Source organism: Mastigoproctus giganteus, chromosome 8 (genome assembly GCF_048544385.1).
Source record: "Mastigoproctus giganteus isolate SK-2022 chromosome 8, ASM4854438v1, whole genome shotgun sequence".
NCBI lineage: Eukaryota > Metazoa > Arthropoda > Arachnida > Uropygi > Thelyphonidae > Mastigoproctus > Mastigoproctus giganteus.
Window position 1 is genome coordinate 79221359 of NC_143582.1, and position 22037 is coordinate 79243395.

Genomic DNA, 22037 nt, shown 5'->3' on the forward strand with positions numbered 1-22037 from the left:
CAAACTCACAATTGGTATTAACTCTTAAAATTTGCCAGGTGGAGTTAAACTGACATTCTGGAGCCTTTTGTTGCTAAGAAAGGTAACAGGTTGTTGTTGTTTTTTGGTTTTTAGGAGCATTAGCAACTAAGGCCATATTGCTCCGGGATATGCGGTGGTCAATCCCTGACTTTTCCGCATTCTCCGTATTTGGTGGTGACGGGCTTGAACCCCAGTCTAATCAAGAGCGTGTGCTACGCACTGCTGCTCCTGCCCACCTGGCTACGGAGGCGCCGTAACAGGTTGTACACAGTACAGTACAGTACCAGAAACAATATTCCTCTCGGGGCAACATGGTTAGGAGTATTAAATTTCGGTACGTTTCATAAATGCGATTAATATAAAACTAATGAGTAAAACAAGATTGAACAATATTTAAAAATATTAAGATAACGATATACTATATATCGTTATACATTATATTTTAATATGGTAGAGACCATAGCCAGGAGTGTTACAATTACATAAGCATGATAAATTCGATTAATAATGCGAAGAAGCCACATGCGAAAACACCGGCTGACTTCAGGTCAATACCAATTTACCTCTGCCTTCCTGAAATGCCTCGAGAAGTGCATCTATAATGATGTAGCACTCGCAATCGTTGCGCATAGGCCCGAACATACCCATTATGCCATGCCTAATAGATCTACTGTAACCTGCCTATAGTCCTTATCACAGAAAATACTTCACGCCTGGAATGTCAACGAAGATCTTCACACCGTTTTTCTGGACATGAAATCTGCTTTCGACCCAGTCCAAATCACGCCTCTTCTTGCCTTACTTGAAAGATTCTATGGAATATCCGGAAATATGCTCGAGATCCTCAATAATCTCTTATCTAGGAGAATGCTTCACTTCACAGGCAATGGCATTACAGTCTCTAAAAGCGTCAATATAGGGATTCCACAAGGTGGTTCTCTCCTAGCCTTGCTATTTTCATCAATATTCGTTCCACTAATGGATCAATTTTCAGCGTTCCTATCGTATGCTGATGATATTGTATGCTACTTGTCATGCAAAAAGCCGTGTTGGTGACTCACAAGAAAGACAAACCTCCTCTGAATCTGTAAACAGCTACCTAAATACATTCTGTGAGTATGTCAAATTTTTTGGCCTGTCAGTTAATCCAGAGAAGTCAAACTATCTTATCTTTAGGCCAAGTCGGATAACTTCTGCTGATACTGCATCTTCTCTACGTCTGGAATTGGCAGGAAATGTTCTGACTCCCAAAAACAGTGCCAAATTCCTAGGAGTAATCCTTGATGCCAACCTCACCTAAAAAAAAACAAATCCAAGCTCAGTATTCCAAAGCCCTGAGAGCCTTCTGGGAATGAAAATAGATCTATGCAAAACGCACAATAAGCAAATAATCAGGAAATTCCTTGCAACTTACTTCTGTAGTGTGCGCTTCTGTGCCGTGGAAGTTTGGTCGGCGGCACCACCTACCAGCCTCAGGAAACTATGGGACCTCGATTTCTGGGTGCTGAAGTGGGCCAACTTGTGGTCGCACCAGATCTACACGACATCTAAATCTGCACCCTGCTCCAACCTGAAATACACGCCCACAGTCCCCATGTGCTAAAAATAAAGGCATTCCTTCATCTATGCTCAGCTAAGCATGATCACATCAACATCTGGAACACGGTTTGGCGTTTGCCAGGTAGATATCTCCGCAGTATCCCCCCCCCCCTTGTACTCAAGGCTCCAGAGGTTACAGAATTTCAAGACACACTTCCCAAATGTGACTCTGGACACTCTCAACTCGCTCAACATCGACATCGACCTGCGTTCTATCGACAAGGCATTTCACGATGGCATCTTGGCCTGTCTTTCTGTTTGTAAAGGACAGTTATGTAAGTGCAGGTCTTAGTTAGCCGATGTTTCATGTTCTGCTCAACTTGTAGTCCTTTTTCGCTGTAATTACTACTTCATTTTTACATTTTGATTATTATTTTTGTTTTTTATTTATTTATTACAATTTTTTTTTTCTAATCAAAAAATCACTTGTATAAACAACGTATTATAAGATTCCTTTGGCTTTCTGTGTAATGAATCACTATTTATGTTAATAAAGAATCGTATTATTATTATTATTATTATTATTATTATTATTATTATTATTATTATATATACTAAAGTAAAACAGAAAAATATTTACATCGTTATAACGGGATCAAAAAATGTGGCAACGAAGTTGAGTTGAATTCAACATCAAATGATGTCATTCCATAACATGGATACTGCACTATTTATACTTCGAAATTAGCACGATCTATCCAATACTGATGCTGATCGACTCAAGCATACTACGGTATTTCTTTTCAGTGAGTACCTTCTGCAAGCGAATTCCAAGCTGCAGGAGTGCCTCATGTTTTAGTACACTATTTAAAAGGGTTGTGTTTCATAATAAACGTCTGGTAGGTCGTCAAGAATTCCGGAAGAGGGGGTTACCATGGATATCCCAGGCGTTCGGATTTTATCGCGCCTGTGAACATTTTTGCAGTGGTGACAGTGCGTTTGATGTCGATTAACATTGGAAGCCTGGGAACGATATCATTCCCAGGCTTCCAATGTTAATCGATAAATTACTTAATTTTGTATTTAAAAATTACTCACTAACTGGAATTTAATGTTATAAACTCGATGCCTGGTTGAGACTTTTCGAATTATATATGATTTATCTTTGTAAATGCAAAACTGATGTGAACAAACATATATACAAGAATGCTTTTCATAATGTATAAGAGATTTTGGCTTCTGTAGAAGTCACGTAACTACTCCTTCATGTCAGTGGATACTAGTTTATCAAGAATATGCACCAGATTTTTTTTTACATCTGGTGATGTTTTATGTTGCTAGCTCCTTCTGGTTAATAAAAAGAGCCTTCACACAACATGCGGCTTTCTGGAATGGTGATCCAGGCCGGCATAATTGGCTGATTAATTGATAACGATTCCCTGCTTCGCGCAGGAAAACGAACTGTGCCGCCTGCTCCGCTTCCGAGAGGAACATGACGACAGCAATTAGGATAACCTTCATTTACCACCTCTCCAAACCCCACCACTATGATAACAGACCTCGTGCTGAAACTGCCAGAACGAGGACTCTTTCTTTGTACACTTTCGCGTAGATGAAACGGCTGTTGGACTAATTCCGAAATGCGTGTGCATTTAAAAGAGGTCTTGGTTTATTCATTAAAACGTTTAAAACGAAAAATAAAAGTAACATCCTCAACACAATGGTACCTATATCGAACACTAGCAACATTGTGTGTATACAGCAATACAACTAACAGTTATGTTACTGTAAAATCCAATGCCAAAATTTAAGTTAGTATCAGCACCATGATCCAAGAAAGCAAAACTCATACATTTATTCAAAACTACTCACTTTCACAATATTAGGTAGAAGTTTATTACAACAATCGATTACTCTTTGGCTGAATGCAAATTTCCCTATATCTGTTCTGCAATCATCTTTTTTTTTTAAATATATGTCTTCTTGTGTGTGTGTCATTTGAGAAGCATAACGATTGCATCAGCATTTGAGAAAGCATAATGATGGCATCAGCATAAACTTAATCCGTTTAGAGTTTTAAGTTTTCTTAATCCTTGATGTGGTGGTGGGGCCATTCAAACCGGACAGGTCGAAGATGAAGTGACAGACGAAAAAAGATACCCTGGTCCTCCAGGTTTAGCGCAGGGCTGACAACCCTGCCCTGTAAAAAATTTAATTGTTTCGTATAACTTGACGAATGAAACCAGACAGCCCTTACGGGAACAGACCAGATTCCGAAATAAGGACACGAGTTTGGTATCGAGATCTGAAACTCGGAATATGCATACCCTGTTGCAGGCTGGAGCTATGACCAGCATTATCTATGGATATTGGTAGTGAGAATGAGGCTACGGATGCTTTGATGATGGGTTATTCTTTATAGTGCAAATAGAGGCCCCTAAGAGTCTTTCTTTTAAAGCGCGAATCGCTGTTTTGGCATGCTGCAAATTCGAACTGCCAGCATTGTGGTTATGTTTAAAGAAATAAATGTTTGTCCGGCCACATTTATTATTATCAGCGTAACTTATCCAGTTTGACTATATATTTTAAGTCCTGGATAGTTGGTTTGACAGCAGCTTGCTCAGTGGGAAAAAATAATATTAAACTGTATACTTAAGATCAGAGTTCGCAAGCTAATACTAATAATTAATTATTATTTTAACAGTCCTTGGGCGTAACCAAAATCCATATGTGTGAAAGCTATCTGTAGAAGTGTTTGTTCACGGGCCGATTTTCATGTGGCGAGCTGAAAAACCCTGAATAACTCATAGGAGAAATCCTACTCCCTCCGCCTTATATCGGCTAACTACAGCCTCAATTGAAGAGAACTTCAGAAATTGCTCCATTCATTAGCATTAACAAAGACACATGATGCAAGAAAGCAAGCTTATATAGCATCAGCCAAAAAAAAAAAAAAAAAAAAAAAAAAAGAAGCACCCTTCTCATTTCACCCATCCACTCCCCTACAACGACCGACAAATGGGAGGTTGTTCCAGCAATCAACCACCCGCTGGCTAAAGGCAAACTTCCGCACATCTATCCTACAACTGTCTTTCCTCAATTTAAATTTATGCCCTTTCAGGCGATTATTCTGAGCAAGAGGAAGAATGCCATCAGTATTGAGCATGCTCAAACCATTCAAGGCTTTATACACCTCAATCAGATGTGCCTGATTGAGGTGTGATCGCATGTGCCTCGTCTCCAGACACTTTAATTTGCAAAACTTAAGCTTTTCTTCTAAAGAGCAACCCTTTGTTCCATTCACTAATCTTGTTGCCCTTCTCTGTACTCATTCCAGCAGCTCTACATCCTTCTTAAAATGAGGCCTCCAGACCTGTATACAGTACTCAAGGTGTGGCCTGACCATTGCCTTATACAAGGGGATAATCACCTCCTCGTCCCTGCTAGAAAAATTCCTGCATATAATTGAGAAGACCCTATGACCTACTCTTGCAGACCGTCTGCACTGCTCAGAAAACTTCATATCTGCCTGCACAATTACCCCCAGGCCCTTTTCATTTTCTACCACTGTCAGTGTAGTACCACACAGTTAATACGTTACTCTGTGGTTACTGCTTCCCATATGTAGTACTTTACATTTATTAATTGCCACCTCTCAGCCCATCTGCTCAACTTTTCTAGATCCGCGGGATCTAGAAAATTTTTCTTCATCCACTGGATTCGAACCCAGATGAGTGACAAGAGGCCTTTTGTTCCATATATCACTGATAAGCGTGATTACGACAGACTAGTAATTGTGGAGCTTGTTCAGCCTATCCAAAATAAGCAATTTTCTTTTTAGATATCAGCATCATTTAATTTATTCTGAATACTTATCAGAATAAGTATGTGCTCTCCCCCACATTGCGGCATAGTCGGCACGATGCATTGTCGTCTGCTACACGTTTGGAAAGATCTGGTTCGCTTCCTGTATATCACCGGAAAAATTTCTAACGTGTTTTTCAATCACTGCAAAAAAGTTTAATAAATGTTTTCCACACAAAACACTTAGTATTTTTCAACTTGTCTGGTGGATACACACTTCTGCAGATAAATACAAAATATAGATAATGCGTGAGAAGCTCCGACGACGTTAAAATAATAATTTTAATTTTTTAAATTAGGCTTGCAAGTACAAGATGTCAATCGCGAGGATGCAACAGTATATCGAACAAAAGGCCTCCAACATTTAGGCGAAAGTCAGAGCAATTAAAACATTAAATGCGCCAGAGTATTTGTTTTTCGTCATCTAGTTAATAACCAGAAAATTTAACTAAGGATTCAAACACGAATGCTAGTTAAAAACAATCGACAAGCATTCTTTTCAGATAGTGAGAGACGATATACATATGGGTAGCTTATGAACAGATTAAAACTATGTAAATATAGTCCTAAGTACGAACTAAAATTGGCTTACAAATAATATCATTCTGTGTCATGTAATTTAAAAATAACAAAATTAAAAAAGTAAACTTTTAAAACTTATTTTGGAAGGTATACGGATGTCATGTGTGCACTCCCCCATTCCGGATACGATGATCTGCTAAATAAATTTAATAATATACATCAGAGATGGCACGTACGTATGTCTGTAATGGTATTTTACATTTTTTGAATGATAGTGTCTCATCCAATACTATTTTAACTAAATAAACACCGCTTATCGATACTGCGAGTTCCAGGATGCACGTCTATCAATGCCAATCTGTCATAGTAACTGATTTTACAGTTACTATGACAGATTGGCTAAAAAACATTTACCTCTTACAATTTTTTTTTCTCTCTCCTCTGAAGTGGACCCCCAGAGGAATCTGGCCCATCTTTGGCCAACATCAGATGGGTCAGAGTCTCGAATTGAGACAGTGCGAGCTCCATTGAGACTGGCCCACCTTCCCGTGGTGTGGACGAGTACCCAGAATCATCTGTCCAGGTGACTGATGATTCTGGGTAGCCAAGCGGTCAGACACAACAACAGAACACACACATAATACACACAAACATACACTACTTATTTCTGGCCCTTCTATAGTGGTACTGTTCTTCACAGAGATACGAGGCGGAGATGAACTGACGTTCTAGGTGCTGCCCATTACAAAAACACATGTCCACACACACACACACACACACACACACACACACACACACACACACACACACACACACACACACACACACACACATACCTCTTACAATTAATAGCAGAACTCATTAAGCACACTATATCTGACCTCAGATGGTTTTTGAGGCAACTAATAACAAGTATTATTAATCAACTACAATGAGAAACGAATGGACAAGTTCCCATCTACAGCGTCCCTACAAAGAATGCTCGTGATTTCTGATAGTTTTTTATACCTACCAAAAGTACTCTCAGATCAAAAAATATGGCAATTTTTTGGTCATAACTATTGCAGTTCTGAAATTTGGAGTTTTTTTAATTACATTCTGTGCTATATGGAAAAATATCATCACTACCAGTCACTTTTTTCACAGGAACACAAACAGTAAAAGTATGCCAAAATTGAACTGCTAACCATTTAAAACAGGTCAGTTAAGAAAGTCAAAACTCGGTGCTACAGATCAGTTAGCCGCATTAGCAATTGAATTTGACCAGAGGAATTTCCAAAGCAGCCTTAAGCAAAGGTAAGGGGCGCTAACATAAAATCAAATACATTATTAAAATTTAAATATAACTAGGTTGAACAGTATAAAAAACTTAGCACTTATAAAATATACGAAAAATAGAAGAAACAGAAAGTTGACATTGAAATGATAAGCTGAGAGAGAGAGAGAGATTTAAAGATACATGTGTAAGCGAGAGAGCTCACTAAATATAAGCAAATATACGGGGTGTGATCAAAAAGTTCGGGGATTAGCTTTGTAACATGAAATTGTGGAGTCGCGCAGAGTTGCGACTTGCGGCAACATGTTCGGTGACTCATCTAAACATAGTAACACGCGAATCACCCATTTAACTGTAGTCAGCTCAATTAGCGCTCGCTGAACAGGAGGCGTTTTATGTGTTTCGCCGCATTTTAAAATGACTGATTTTACCGTACAGCGATTTTGCATCATTCTTTCATATTAGGGAAAAACGTAACAGAAACCCACGATATGTAAAAACAGCTTTCACAGAAGGTAATACGTGTTGTTCGAAGACTTTTCAGTGGTTTGCAGAGTTTAAAGAGGGTCGCTTGTCCGTCGAAGGTGATCTTCTCTTTGGCCGTTCTTCAATTCAGGAAGAGATGATTCAGTCGCTCCTGTTTGTTATCTTATCAGGAGAGATCAATATTTAGCTCTCCACAAAGTTTGATATTTCTTATGGGACACGTCATAAGAAATATCAAAGAGTTATAATATAACTCAAGATCTGGGAATGCGACGTATTTCAGTCAAGTTTGTGCCTCACACCCCCAGTGATCACAGAGACCGACGACTTCTCGCATGGCAGGATCTTCGTCAATGGAAAACATCGTTTTTTCCAAGGTCCAGAAAAGAAAGACAATCTCGATCACATATGAAGACCATGCCTGTCGTATTTTTTGATTCACAGGACACTGTTCATTCTGAATTTGTCCAGCATGGTCAAACGGTGAACCAAGAATACTATATCGCGGCAATTTCGTGATGTAGTTCCCAGAAAACCGCAGAAAAGTGATTTGAGAGAATTGGTGCTTGCATCATGGCAACGCTCCCGCACACTCAGCCCTTTCCATTCAAGAATTTCTTGCAAAGCATTTCATCACTGTGAGCCCCATCCGCCATGCTCACTGAATTTAGCTTCCCGTGATGTTCCCCCACCGCCAATCTTAAAACCACTTTAAAAGGTTACAGATCTGCAAAGACTGAAGGAATTATTTAGAACTCGACAGAGGAACTATTAGCAATTACAAAAATGAAGAGCCTATCGGGAATTCTTCCTGAAATTGTAAAAGCATTGGAGTCGGTGTATACAGTGTCAAAGAAAACTACTTTGAAGGAGATCCATCGTTTCCGAAATATTAGTTCAATTCTTCTGATTACACCTGGTATCTATAAAACATAAGCGGCATGACTTAAGACAAATAATTCCGATGACAATGGAAAATAAAAAAAGCATAGGATGATAATGGGTTCCTCTTTAAGGTTCCTATAACAACTGAATATCAAATTCATAAATTCCAAAATTCGTTCCATTAACTCATTAAAGAAATGCATATTAATTTATAAATGCAGCAAACGAAAAAGGCAAAGCCAGAGATGCTGAAAGAATATGATAAGAGAAAATTAGAAAAGTGCTTACCATTGTGACAGGTCCCAGGGTACCATTTGGATGAGGATAAGGAGACACTACATATCCCATGGTTGCGGTGTGACTGAGAGGATCAAACAGTTTTCCTAATATTAACAATACCAAAAACAAATTTAATAATGAACAAAAAATACCATATTTTATGACAATATTTTAAATTGTACGTTATATAATACACACACAAGAAAATTAGTTATTAACAAATATTTTCGTTACATTACACATTCCTATGTAATGCGAAATTTTATATCTACATCTAATTCTTCTAGTTGTCTGTTCATTATCTTCCGGGTGGGGAGAAGTTTCATGCGGTTATTATTTCCATGAAACGAAACATACTATATTTATATAGCATCATCTGCACAGGATGATTTCAGAAGCCTTTTTTTTTTTTTTTTTTTAAATGAAAAACTTTACTGGGAATCGGCTAATCGACAATTATAATAACTGTGAATTAAGACAACTGTCTCTGATCTCACCATAGTCCGAATTTGTCTTGACTAATCTTTTTTCCCAGAGGTTAGCTGAAAGTTTAAAAAATAAATTATTTTCCCAGAGGTCCGTGTAAACATTCTTCTCGCAATGATAAGCAGCAGCCATTATCAATCCACTGCTGGATGGAAGCCTCCTCAACAATTCATGTTGAGAGAAATAGACCATAATCTGCCACGCTGGTCCAGTGCGGGTTGGCAGATCGACCTTATTTAGCAGTCAGGGGATTTATTTAGCATCGGAGGCCAGCGATGATAGCTCAGGCTTAATATTCAGGTCCCACTTTGTGAATACTCAGTGATACTCAGATCCGACTTATGAGTGAAGTGCGTTAGATTGGATTTTGGCAAAGTCCAGTCGTTCTGCGACAACTTTTTTCGCTGTGGGACTGTTAACATCCCTGGGTATATCGTGTGTTAAAGTTACTTTGCCTAGTACACAAACTTAACTCCGTTAAGTTTTGTGTACTAGGCAAAGTATTTTTAACACAAAATTTGTGTATACGCCGGTATGACCACAGTTCAGCAGATTTTAAAATTAGCCATTTTAGCAAGAATATAAACATTAACCGTATTTAGCGATCGCTGAGCTTGAACCATGGTCAACTGAAAGCGTATGCCACTGCACTCTTGCTTGACCACTCGGCTACAGCAGACTACAAGCAACCACCACGGTGTAAATAAACCAACATAAGCAGTGGTTGACGTGTAACTTCCGCACCGCACAGAAGAATGACAGAGCTCCTATAACACCAGGCAAAAGGAGATGGTAGAATTATTCTCGTCACTCAGTACATAAATTTAATTTATCAAGTCCACTGGTAAGGAGTGAAATACCCTACAACTAATATTAAAACGCCCCACTGAAATTCTTATTAACATAGTGCTAAGGACAGTCCTTGGCCCTCTGACGTGTCCTGATAGCCATTTTCATACGTTCATGCCAAGATTCAATGTAGTATTTTCTAAGAGGTCTAAAAACATTGTGCAACCTTCTAGCCCTCGTGGGTAGCACAGTTGGTAGGATCGTCGTCCTCCCCACACCGGATGGAAATGACCTGAGTTCAAATTGTGACGATGACGGGAGGAATTATGAGTCTTTTTCACAGCGCGGCTGAGTTAGTCGGTCTCAGGCGAGGTTGTTATGGTTTTTCTCCCAGAAACTTGGGTTTTTCGTACAGCAAACAGAAAGTCGACCTCAAAACACACGCAATTTACAGACAATATACACGGAGCAATATGGTCTTAGTCCCTGATACTCCTAAAACCCTACTACAACAAGCAACCTTCTATTGAGCCCAGAACACTAGGCATACACAAATCATCCAAATTTTGTTAATTTCCATCAGAATACTTTAATCCATTCAGTGCATCAGTCCATTCATCAACTACGTTGTACAGCGATTCATGAACATCTGCATTCAAATTGTTTTTTGTTCAAGCTCCTTCCTACAAAGTACAGGCTGTTGCTTCAACATAAATAGTAAAGGAATGCTAAAACGACTAAAACGTTTTTTCGTTCACCAATATTCAGTAAAGTGATGCCCATTTCCACTAAAAAAGTAGCGAAAAGAAAACCATGCTTGGTCTCCAGAACAAAGCGCCGGTATCTCTTCCGTTATGCAGTTTTAATTTCGCATTTAAGGTTATGACGGGCATCATGCCGAGATCCAATATTCCTAATATTTCGAAGATACGGCTTTAAAAAATGTTTGCAGTCCAGCCGTTAGACACTCCACTGGACTGCACGCATGCAGACTAGAAACGCTCTATCAGGAATCCAGTCAGCTAGTCTACTCCTGTTTGCAACTGGAAAGAATCCGAGAAGTGTGTACATACACACTTTTCTAGTTTTACATAAGACGTAGCCAAGTGGTCAGGGGGGGGGAGAGAGAGAGAGAGAGAGAGAGAGAGAGAGAGAGAGAGAGTGTGTGTGTGTGTGTAGTAGCACACGCTCTTTGAGTGGACCGTGGTTCAAGCCTGTGACTGCGAATTAACGATTGTATTTATGAGTTATTGTAAACTCTTCCGACCAGATTGGAAAATGTTCGGTCGTGCCGGCGTACAAACAAGAGCATAGTTAATATAATGTAGCTTCTCTCTCTCTCTCTCTCTCTCTCTCTCTCTCTGAACGTCGACTTCTTCTAATTAAACTGTCCTAACAGTGAGGTAATTTTCCTCAGTGATTTTAACACAGATGTTCGTAGTCCATTAGGCACCACGGATCACAACTTGGCTGCGGCCTCTTCTCGAACGGAGCATCAGTAACACAGATGCTCTCAGCCTCATGTCCTTAGGCATTAAAAGAATACGAAACGAGATGATCTATGTAATTTATATTATTCTATGCCTTGGTTGGACTGTTTTAAATCTAAAGATTCTAGTAATTCCTTAGACCCCGTTACTGAAATTATTCTCTATGGTTAACCAAAAATAAAAGAAAAGTGGTCAGGCTGTCAAGGATAATAATATAGCATATCACAATTGGCTTGAATCAAAATCCCCAGCTTCATTTTCTACCTTTTAAAAACCCGCAACATTTGTAACAAGTTATTAATTTATTTAAATTGATCAGTTCTTCCTTTGCAATTGGCAGCAACTTCTTTCAATCCACATTTCCGCCTCTGTTATATCCTGGTGGTTCTACTGCTTCCTTGTGTAAAGATAAATCTGACTTATTAACGTCTTGATAAATCTCCTCCTCCTCTTACCATAACCAACATATTCCATTCAATGAATCCATTGGTTTCCCAACAGAAACACATTAAAAGAATCCCGAACGATCTTGAGCCAAGTCTCCAGGTACTACCATCATCACTACATGGAAACTTCTTTAAATTTTTAAATTCTGCATTTTTACAGGTTTTAAAAAAATTAAACACACAACACATTTTTTTGTGTTTGTATTCGGTAAATCCAAACACACATATACTTACCCTGTTATATATAACTACTCTTAAATTATTACATGACCTCTCACTTGTGGAATCTTATTCAAATACTGTAACTACATTTAGAATTTCCAATTAGCGCGGTTAGCAATGAGCGAAGTTTCCATCATAAACTTTAATGAAAACTTATTAAAAATTAATTGTGCCCTAACATTGGGTATAAGTTATCGGGACTCTCAATTCTTTTCATGAAGGCTGAAATCTCAAGCAGTTAATCTCACTGACATTATTGATGACTTTGCTACAAAAAACCCCCTTCCTCAGAGTAATTTTGTAATGAATATTAACATTATTGCTCCTATGTTTCTTTCTCTGTTTTGTAAATTAATTTTAAAATAATCAAGTTCCTTTAACCATGGGAATTCTTCTTTATCATGGGCAATCTGTCTAGCAAAGTGAAAAGGTTGCTTAAAAGATTTAAATTAATACAGCCACTAATATAATTGGTAAAACAAATAATTTTTTTTTTTTTGTTGGGTTGCTTGTTTAGACAATGCATTGCTAGTTTAGACAAACTAGCAACCCATTTTATAGCTATTGTGCTACATGAAGTGATATTTCATTGAGGGAGAAAAATTAGTTATAAAAAATATGTTGTAAAAAGATTTCTAAATAAATTTTCATTTAGTAATCTTTATTCTATTACTATTAGCCATTTAGCCATTTCATCTGGTGCATATATAAATTTAGACAATTGCAATAACTGTAACATTTTCTTTCTTTTCTTTTAAATATATATATATATATATATATATATATATAAATTTAAAAAAAATCAAATTCCTTCAATCATGGGCAATTGTAAGATACAATATCTTGCGAAATAAATATATTGTATAAAAACTGGGGAAGTAAGTTTAATTAATTAATGGATCCTCGTCGGAGACTAAATAAAAGAATAATACCGTCCGAGACAAATAATAAGAACAATCCGGTGAGAAAATAAAATTAAGAAAGGATGATAGGGTAATAAGAATCCATCCTTACAACTATGTTTAACAGAGATTCGCTATTAATAAGGGAAAAATATAAATATTTTAACAGATGGCCTTCAGAAAATTTACTTGGGCGCACACCGTTATTCGGTTTAGTGGAGTTCGGATTAGAGTAGCAGCAGGGGGTGAACTGTTCGAATCTAAACTACAATAGGAGTACCAGCCCGGAGCAGTTTGTGTTTAGAGTAAACAGAGCGAAAGCGGCACTTCGTCCATAAGAAACAGTAGATTGGCTAAACTCCTCCGCTCAAGAAAGGGTTAGAACTCAATAAAGGAGGAACCCGAGAATTAGAGTACGCTCTTAAAATTTTCATGGGACGATTAATGGCCAGTGAAGCGCGACGAAAGGGGGAAGTGGACGCTGATGTCCCAAGGAAGATTCTGGAAATTTATAGACACCCGGAAGTTCCGGCGAAGGTTCTAGAAGTTTCTGGATGCCGGAAGTCCTCACTATAAAGATGGAGGTCAAGACAATAGGATGGGCAATGTGCAAATGCGATAGGAGAGGAAGAGGGCGATACAGCTATTGATTGGCCAGAAGTAAAGGGGGGGTGGAACAAAAAGGCGATGCGAGACGAAGAGAGGATGTTCCTGGGTCAGAGTTCCGAAGTGCGAATCCTGAGGAAAGTCCCCGAGAGAGAATCGTCGCAGAGCTAAACCTCAAATAATGGGGGGATGTATAAGTTTTTTAAAGAGTAAAAAAAAAAAAAAAAGAAATCTATAGTGGGAGGTGGAGAAGCGATAGGGAAGCTAGAAATTCCCTATCGGAATTTCTAGCTTCCCTATCGCTTCTTGAAAAATACAGTCGATGAAAGCGTTGATAAATCAGGCAACTCACATAGAGTAGAGAGGAGAGCTTGAACGGCCCAGACAGACTTCCAAGCCACGGCAAATGTTCTGACGCCCTGGATAGACCAAGAAGAAGGAGATATAGACCCCGAGGGAATGTTAGCAGTTCCGGAGCCGATGGGAAAGAAAAGCTTCAAACTAGAAGCAGATTCCTATAGGGGAACAGCCGTCTACTTAGGCAATAAGTTCCAGAGAGATATGGTTATTGCCCTATATCAGTTACAGCAGCCCCAAGTGCAGAGATGAAAGACCCTGCAGGAAGATCCAATTCGACAGTATAAGTAAGTGCTAAAAAACACACAAGATACTCTATAGACAAAACTAAAAGGACCTTAGAGAACGTATAATTATATCAAAGGGGAGTTTGATCCATATAAATACATAAGTGTAATAAGAAGTATAAGAGAGAAATGGAACGCTGATCTAAATCTTAAGATAAGGTAAAGAACAGTAGGAATAGGTATATATATATATATATATATATATATATATATATATATATGTGTGTGTGTGTGTGTGTGTGTGTGTGAAAGGTATATATTGTCTTTAGTTTAGAGAATGCTCATTACCCATATTTTGGAAGGGGTTAATTAAGAAGTTTGGGCGCACACCGTTATTCGGTTTAGTGGAGTTCGGATTAGAGTAGCAGCAGGGGGTGAACTGTTCGAATCTAAACTACAATAGGAGTACCAGCCCGGAGCAGTTTGTGTTTAGAGTAAACAGAGCGAAAGCGGCACTTCGTCCATAAGAAACAGTAGATTGGCTAAACTCCTCCGCTCAAGAAAGGGTTAGAACTCAATAAAGGAGGAACCCGAGAATTAGAGTACGCTCTTAAAATTTTCATGGGACGATTAATGGCCAGTGAAGCGCGACGAAAGGGGGAAGTGGACGCTGATGTCCCAAGGAAGATTCTGGAAATTTATAGACACCCGGAAGTTCCGGCGAAGGTTCTAGAAGTTTCTGGATGCCGGAAGTCCTCACTATAAAGATGGAGGTCAAGACAATAGGATGGGCAATGTGCAAATGCGATAGGAGAGGAAGAGGGCGATACAGCTATTGATTGGCCAGAAGTAAAGGGGGGGTGGAACAAAAAGGCGATGCGAGACGAAGAGAGGATGTTCCTGGGTCAGAGTTCCGAAGTGCGAATCCTGAGGAAAGTCCCCGAGAGAGAATCGTCGCAGAGCTAAACCTCAAATAATGGGGGGATGTATAAGTTTTTTAAAGAGTAAAAAAAAAAAAAAAGAAATCTATAGTGGGAGGTGGAGAAGCGATAGGGAAGCTAGAAATTCCCTATCGGAATTTCTAGCTTCCCTATCGCTTCTTGAAAAATACAGTCGATGAAAGCGTTGATAAATCAGGCAACTCACATAGAGTAGAGAGGAGAGCTTGAACGGCCCAGACAGACTTCCAAGCCACGGCAAATGTTCTGACGCCCTGGATAGACCAAGAAGAAGGAGATATAGACCCCGAGGGAATGTTAGCAGTTCCGGAGCCGATGGGAAAGAAAAGCTTCAAACTAGAAGCAGATTCCTATAGGGGAACAGCCGTCTACTTAGGCAATAAGTTCCAGAGAGATATGGTTATTGCCCTATATCAGTTACAGCAGCCCCAAGTGCAGAGATGAAAGACCTTGCAGGAAGATCCAATTCGACAGTATAAGTAAGTGCTAAAAAACACACAAGATACTCTATAGACAAAACTAAAAGGACCTTAGAGAACGTATAATTATATCAAAGGGGAGTTTGATCCATATAAACACATAAGTGTAATAAGAAGTATAAGAGAGAAATGGAACGCTGATCTAAATCTTAAGATAAGGTAAAGAACAGTAGGAATAGGTATATATATATATATATATATATATATATATATATATATATGTGTGTGTGTGTGTGTGTGTGTGTGTGTGTGTGTGTGTGAAAGGTATATATTGTCTTTAGTTTAGAGAATGCTCATTACCCATATTTTGGAAGGGGTTAATTAAGAAGTTTGGACCTGATGGTATATATCTATCCAAGAGACATGAAGAAGAGTCATGTGTTTCAATTTTTAATTAGTCTAATCAATATTACTTACCTTATATAATTATTTGCTCAACATTATCAAACTGAATTATGTTTACTGCTATCAATTATCCATTCTTATAAATAATGTTAATAAACAAATTTTTATATAGTTCATATGAGTTGTGTCAGTCATTTTGAACACATAGCCACGAGTCCGTGAGAGGAATACTTCATTACTGAAGCCCCTTGAGTCTGAAATCTTCTGTGAGATAACAAGTCAGGTGCAAAGTGGGAGGGGACAAACAAAAAGGGGGTATTGAAAGAGTTCAGTAAAAAAATTAATTAAATGAAAATTAAAGGTATAAGGAAGATTGCAATTAAAGAAATAAATAATTAAAGAATAAAGTTTTTTAAACCTTTCCCCCCACACAATGGTAAATCTTAAACAGTGGAGAATTCCTTTAATATCGGTAATCTGTCTACTAAAACCTGCTCTACAGAGTTAACTTCTCTTTTGTGTGGTAATACAGATATAACTGTTAATGCAAAGAAAACGGATATATAACTAGTGCGCTAACAGGTTATAAATAAAAACTTAATTGTTAAAGGAGGAAAAAAAACCGAAATTCATAACGTAATGGTTCTATCTAAAGTGGGAGATAAACTTATTTGTTGAAAAAAAATATATATTTACATTCTTCACATCTAGTCTTGAATGGGCTGTGAAGTCAAAGTTATATATCGTATATTTAACGATGCTAAGATCCAGATTATACCACACACACATCACAATTACGACATCGCAGAAAGGAACTCATTAGAGCAACATAAATATATAAAACGGGGACAAAGCAAACAGAACTAGACCATCCGTCGAAACGTACTCGTTAGCGATTACAGCCCTCCTCTATTCGAACCTATTATAAGCACTATGAGAAGGCAGTCCCTGTATGCGAACATGAAGTAGAAGTGAAAAGAAGGACAATTATTCATTAATTAAAGCAAGATGAAATGTAGCAGGCCACGAAAGGAGGCTCTAATTAAGGCCTAGACAGTCGGTGGTTAATCTTAGCAGTGAATGAGAAAATTAATTACATCCTCAACTGCTAACTTCCCTCCTCCTCTTGCTTCGTCACGACAAATTAGTTCAGCATCTCTTAAACACGTCTGGCCCTGCTCCAATCACAACACTTTATAATCTAAAAATATACAGAATTTTTCTCCTTTCTCGCATCACTTAGTTTTTTCCCCTCTTTCTTTTTAAATTTCACGAAGTATGAGATTGAACTACATAAGTTTCTTTTTCGAATTCCTTATTGTATATTTTACAAACGGGCAAATCTTCCTGAAAACGAAAAATAACGTGATTACTTTTACACAAAAAAAGTTTTCAGTGCTGAATTTAGTGATTACTAAATTATTAGGAAAGTTTCTGGATATAGGAGACAATTTACTGCAAAAACTTGAAGGTTAAATCATTTCCAAAAGTAAATTACTTTGTTAAATTCCCTTCCTTCCTACTTCAATCAGAAAAAAATCATACATCTGGATTTAAAAATATCTAAGCTAACGCTATTTTAACTTAATAAACGGAATCCGACAGTGAATAATCTCAAAACTTTAATTTATTTTAAACATTAAATATACTCTGTGGAATAGGTAAGATAAAGGTAAAGCAAGAGGTGCTTCCCTTCGTCTTCCCCACACCTAACAATATTCCTGTATGTGTGCGCGCGCACGCGCGAACGCTATTACGAATGCTTGGAAGATCTCAAAAGAACGCCAAATCATGATCTTCAATTTTTAAAAATTTAAATGAAGTTTTTCACCCAATGCATAAAATGATTACCTTACCACTTTTCCGGATAGTGGTCACTGACTTGTGACTTATTGCATATTAACCCTCACAGCTATATATGAATTCACATACCGTCGTGCATTTTGCACTGGGGCCCGCGTTAGCCTCTCGACGCCCCTGCCTGAGAATGAAACATGCTCATATATGTTATCATATAACCTAGATAACATATTCTGCTTCCTTTACAGAATATCCTGCTGAAATAACGTTCTCAAAGTTGCAACTAGCAACAAAGAATGTATAAAATCTACTCGGATTATATATAACTGCCAACATTATCTATTTATAGTTAGCTACTGTATTCTTCTTCGCCATTGCTGTACCTCTTCTGGGCAAAGGCCTCTCCCAAAATCTTCGATTTTTTTCTATCCCTCGCTGTAGTTGGCCAGTTTCCTCCCACAAACTCTTTCAACTCATCGCACCATCTCCTTTTGTCGACCTCTGTTTCTATGTCCTTCCAGTGGTATCCATTTAGTTGCAGCTTTACTCCATCTATCTTCTTTTTTCATAATACGACAGTGTTACTTAAAAGAAAATATGTATGTACAAAGGGTACTAGGAAAGTTTTGCAATACAGCTTTGTTTATTTAATTTTTTCAAAGTAATTTCCTCTACATTCAATACACCTCTCCATCCTCCGAAACCAATCTTTAAACCAGTTCTGCCAAGTTTCACTAGGGAGTAAAGCACACTCGTTGTCCCAAGCCCGTAGAAGGTCCTCATCACTGGAAAACCACCTCCCTTTTAGCTTCATTTTCACATGCGGGAACAGTGCAAAGTCGCAGGGAGCAAGGTCTGGATTGTAGTGAGGGTGCTCGAGAAGTTTCAGTCCTGTCGTGGTCAAATATTCGGTGCAGGCTTTGGCGCGGTGAGCTGCAGCATTATCGTGATGGAGGTACCAGGTGTCCATTCTTGACTTTGGCCACAGGTTCTTCATAGATCCAATGACTTTAGGCAGGCATTGTTCAGTATACCATTTACCTGTGACTGTCTTCTGCGTGTCCAAAACGACACGTTCCACAATTCCACTCGATTTGAAAAATACAGCTATCATTTTCTTCTTTACAGATCGGGATTTTCTGACAATTACGGGTGTGTCGTCATCATCAAAGACCCACACTTTATTTTGAGCCTTGGTCGGCAGATCGTAATAGTACAGCCAAGTCTCGTCACCTGTCACGATGTTGTTCACATACCGAGATTGTCCCTTATCAAACTTTTTTAACATCTCCCGGCACCAAGTCACACGTCGTGTCATCTGCTCTTCAGTCAGTTGATGCGGCACCCAGAGAGAACAAAGTTTCTTCACGTGCAAATGATCTTGCAGAATCGAACGAATTGCTGGTGCATTTAGGCCCAAAGTATCCTCTATCTGTTGGTAGGTCACTCGCCTGTTTTCGTCAAGCATTTTCCTCACAGCATTAACGTTTTCCTCCGTAACTGACGTTCGTGGCCTTCCCGGCCTCTCAGAATCCTCCAGAGTGAAATTTCCCCTTTGGAATTCTCTATACCACCTGAATATCGTTGTACGATGTGGACAATCATCATCTAGTGCAAGAATCATTTCTTCTAAGCACTGGTCTATGGTTAAACCACGCACGAAATTATACCGCAAAACTGTCCTTATCTCATTTCGTGACCACGATGCCATCGCAAGCACTTTACACTCTCACTACTAATGAATAACTGAGCCCATCGACTTGGCGCGGCGGCTACTATGCACGTATGAACATGTCTCAACATTCAGCAACAAGCAGCTTCCTGTGATTCATTGTTGCGTCATATTGCAAAACTTTCCTAGTACCCTTTGTAATGCTATTTTAAAAATGTAGTGTCCATCAATGACGAAATCTGTCAGGGCCGGCCTCAGGCCGATTCAGATAACTGAATCCAATCGAGCCGCGCGCCTTTTATTATTATTATTATTATTATTATTATATATACTGTATATATATATATATATATTTTTTTTTTTTTTTTTATGGATATTTATTTGGCGTTGAGTTTGCGGAACATTAGAAAAATAGCTTTAGGAGCCAAATTCTTCTACTTTTTCTACGCGTATTGAATGCAGTGTAGCAAAGCCCTTGAAATTTGACAAAATAACGAAATTTGCAGAGAGAAAGGCAAGAAAGATTAGGTCTTAAGTATAAATAGAAACTCCACATTTATAAATTAAATGCTCATTTTGCAAGAAGACAAGAGCCATGACTACGTACAGACCTATTGGTGTTTAACAATAACTACAATTGTTGCAATACAGTACAGTATACTGTATCTATTTCAAAATAGTCCTTTTTTCATGCACCATTGTATGAAAATTATAACACGAATTGCACACGTATTTTAATAATAATAATAAAATGTCCCTACTAGGTGGCCCCGCAAAACCACCCTAAACAGGGCCCCGCACGTCCAATTCTGAAAACTGTCTTAGGATGTACTCGACAATTAAGAATCTACTGCTATACTTTTGAATTGGTAAAAAACTGGCATAGTGCACAGATAAATGGAAATGGCGACAGCGAAAATTTAAGCGATTCAACCACCGTAGAGTAACATTTCTAAAATGTCCTAAATTTCTAAAGATATCACAGATATTCTCACATGTTTCGTGTTACTTCCTGTACTTTCTTCGGTAATTAAATGCTGGCAACACGCCGTGATGAGTATATTGTATCGGATCTTTTACGTGCCATAAGCCCTCGTGGTAATACAGTTGGTAGAGCCGCCGTCCTCCCCACACCGCAATCGATCTAAGGATTTTTCCCTTGATTCCAACATGTTCCAGCTTATAAAGTAACCGGTCATGAGGTATTCAGTCAAACGCTTTTATGAAATCAAAGTAAACAATGCCGAAATTTTCTACATCCAGCTGATGAGTGACTGTCAAACTAACCATGTTAGTTAAACATGATTTTTCCCTTTAGAAAACAATTGTTTCCTTCAGAATTCCTCTGCTATCTAAATCATCCTGTACTGTACTCTTGATTACTGCCGATATGATTTTGCTTGCCACTGAAATGAGGATAACCGCTTGATAGTTACCCACTTTACTCTTAGAACCACCATTATGAACTGGCGATACAGTGGCATTTCTCCAATTCAAGAAAATTTCTTCCGAATCCTATGCTGCATACTCGTATACCTTTAATTGTTCCATACACTCTCTTGCCGCCTCTCTCAAAATTACTCGGTATATGCGTTCAACTATAGGAGCATTACTCGCCTTACGGCTAGAAACTTTCTCTAATAAACAATCTAAAATTTCAATATCTAAAATTTCATGTTTCCCAGCTTCACCTGCACAGTTTCTTCTCACTACAAAGTCTTTCATCTATAAACATCGATGCAATCTATTCAATTCGTCCGCAGTCTCAGCCGGGTTATGTAAGACTTTCTTGCACTCATCACAGGACGGTCGGATCTGCTTGTTCTTCTCTTCTTTGTATTCACATAAGTGGAAAACTCCTTGTCCCCAATATTTGCTCTCTTATCCAGGGATTTCTCGTAATCTGACTTTATTAATATTTTTTTCTGTGGTACTATTATAACTCAATTTGTAGCTGTTATAGGCTCTAGGGCTTTTTATCGCTCCCTAACTTTTCATGTCATCTTTTTCTGTTCTGTTCAACTGGTTAGCTTTCATCATGCATTTATCCATCTCGGCATCCTCCTCGTGCTATATTTTCTTAATTATACAGTATATATGCATTCATGGTTTTAAAGTCATACCATTATTCTGACATATTCAGCAGAAGTCTGCTGACTTCTTAGTTGATAGAGTTCATGCAGCACCATAAGCTTTCGTGTAATCCACTCCTTTGCCTTTAACAACAACGACTCTCTCTCTCTCTCGTCATCCAACTTAGAACTCCGCGATCACTACTTGCTAATTGGTTCCTGTTGTATGATGTCATCCAGCTCATGGGTGATGATCAGACTCAGAATATTATTGCCCATAGTACTTTCTATAATATATTGATACAAATGGAAA

General features: G+C 38.4%; 1 protein-coding gene across 5 annotated transcripts in view; it reads right to left on the reverse strand.

Annotated features, from left to right (window-relative positions):
* Positions 1-22037, reverse strand: part of LOC150081658 (protein pangolin, isoforms A/H/I/S-like) — a 558802-nt gene that overhangs the window by 474862 nt on the left and 61903 nt on the right. For 4 of the 5 annotated variants that reach the window (XM_090379518.1, XM_090379517.1, XM_090379522.1 and 1 more), the window contains exon 3: positions 8882-8976. In XM_090379518.1, the coding sequence (XP_090235644.1) occupies positions 8882-8976 (95 nt within the window). Of the gene's footprint in view, positions 1-8881; positions 8977-17277; positions 17297-22037 lie in introns of those variants that run through there. The other variant, XM_090379519.1, reaches the window with a different exon arrangement.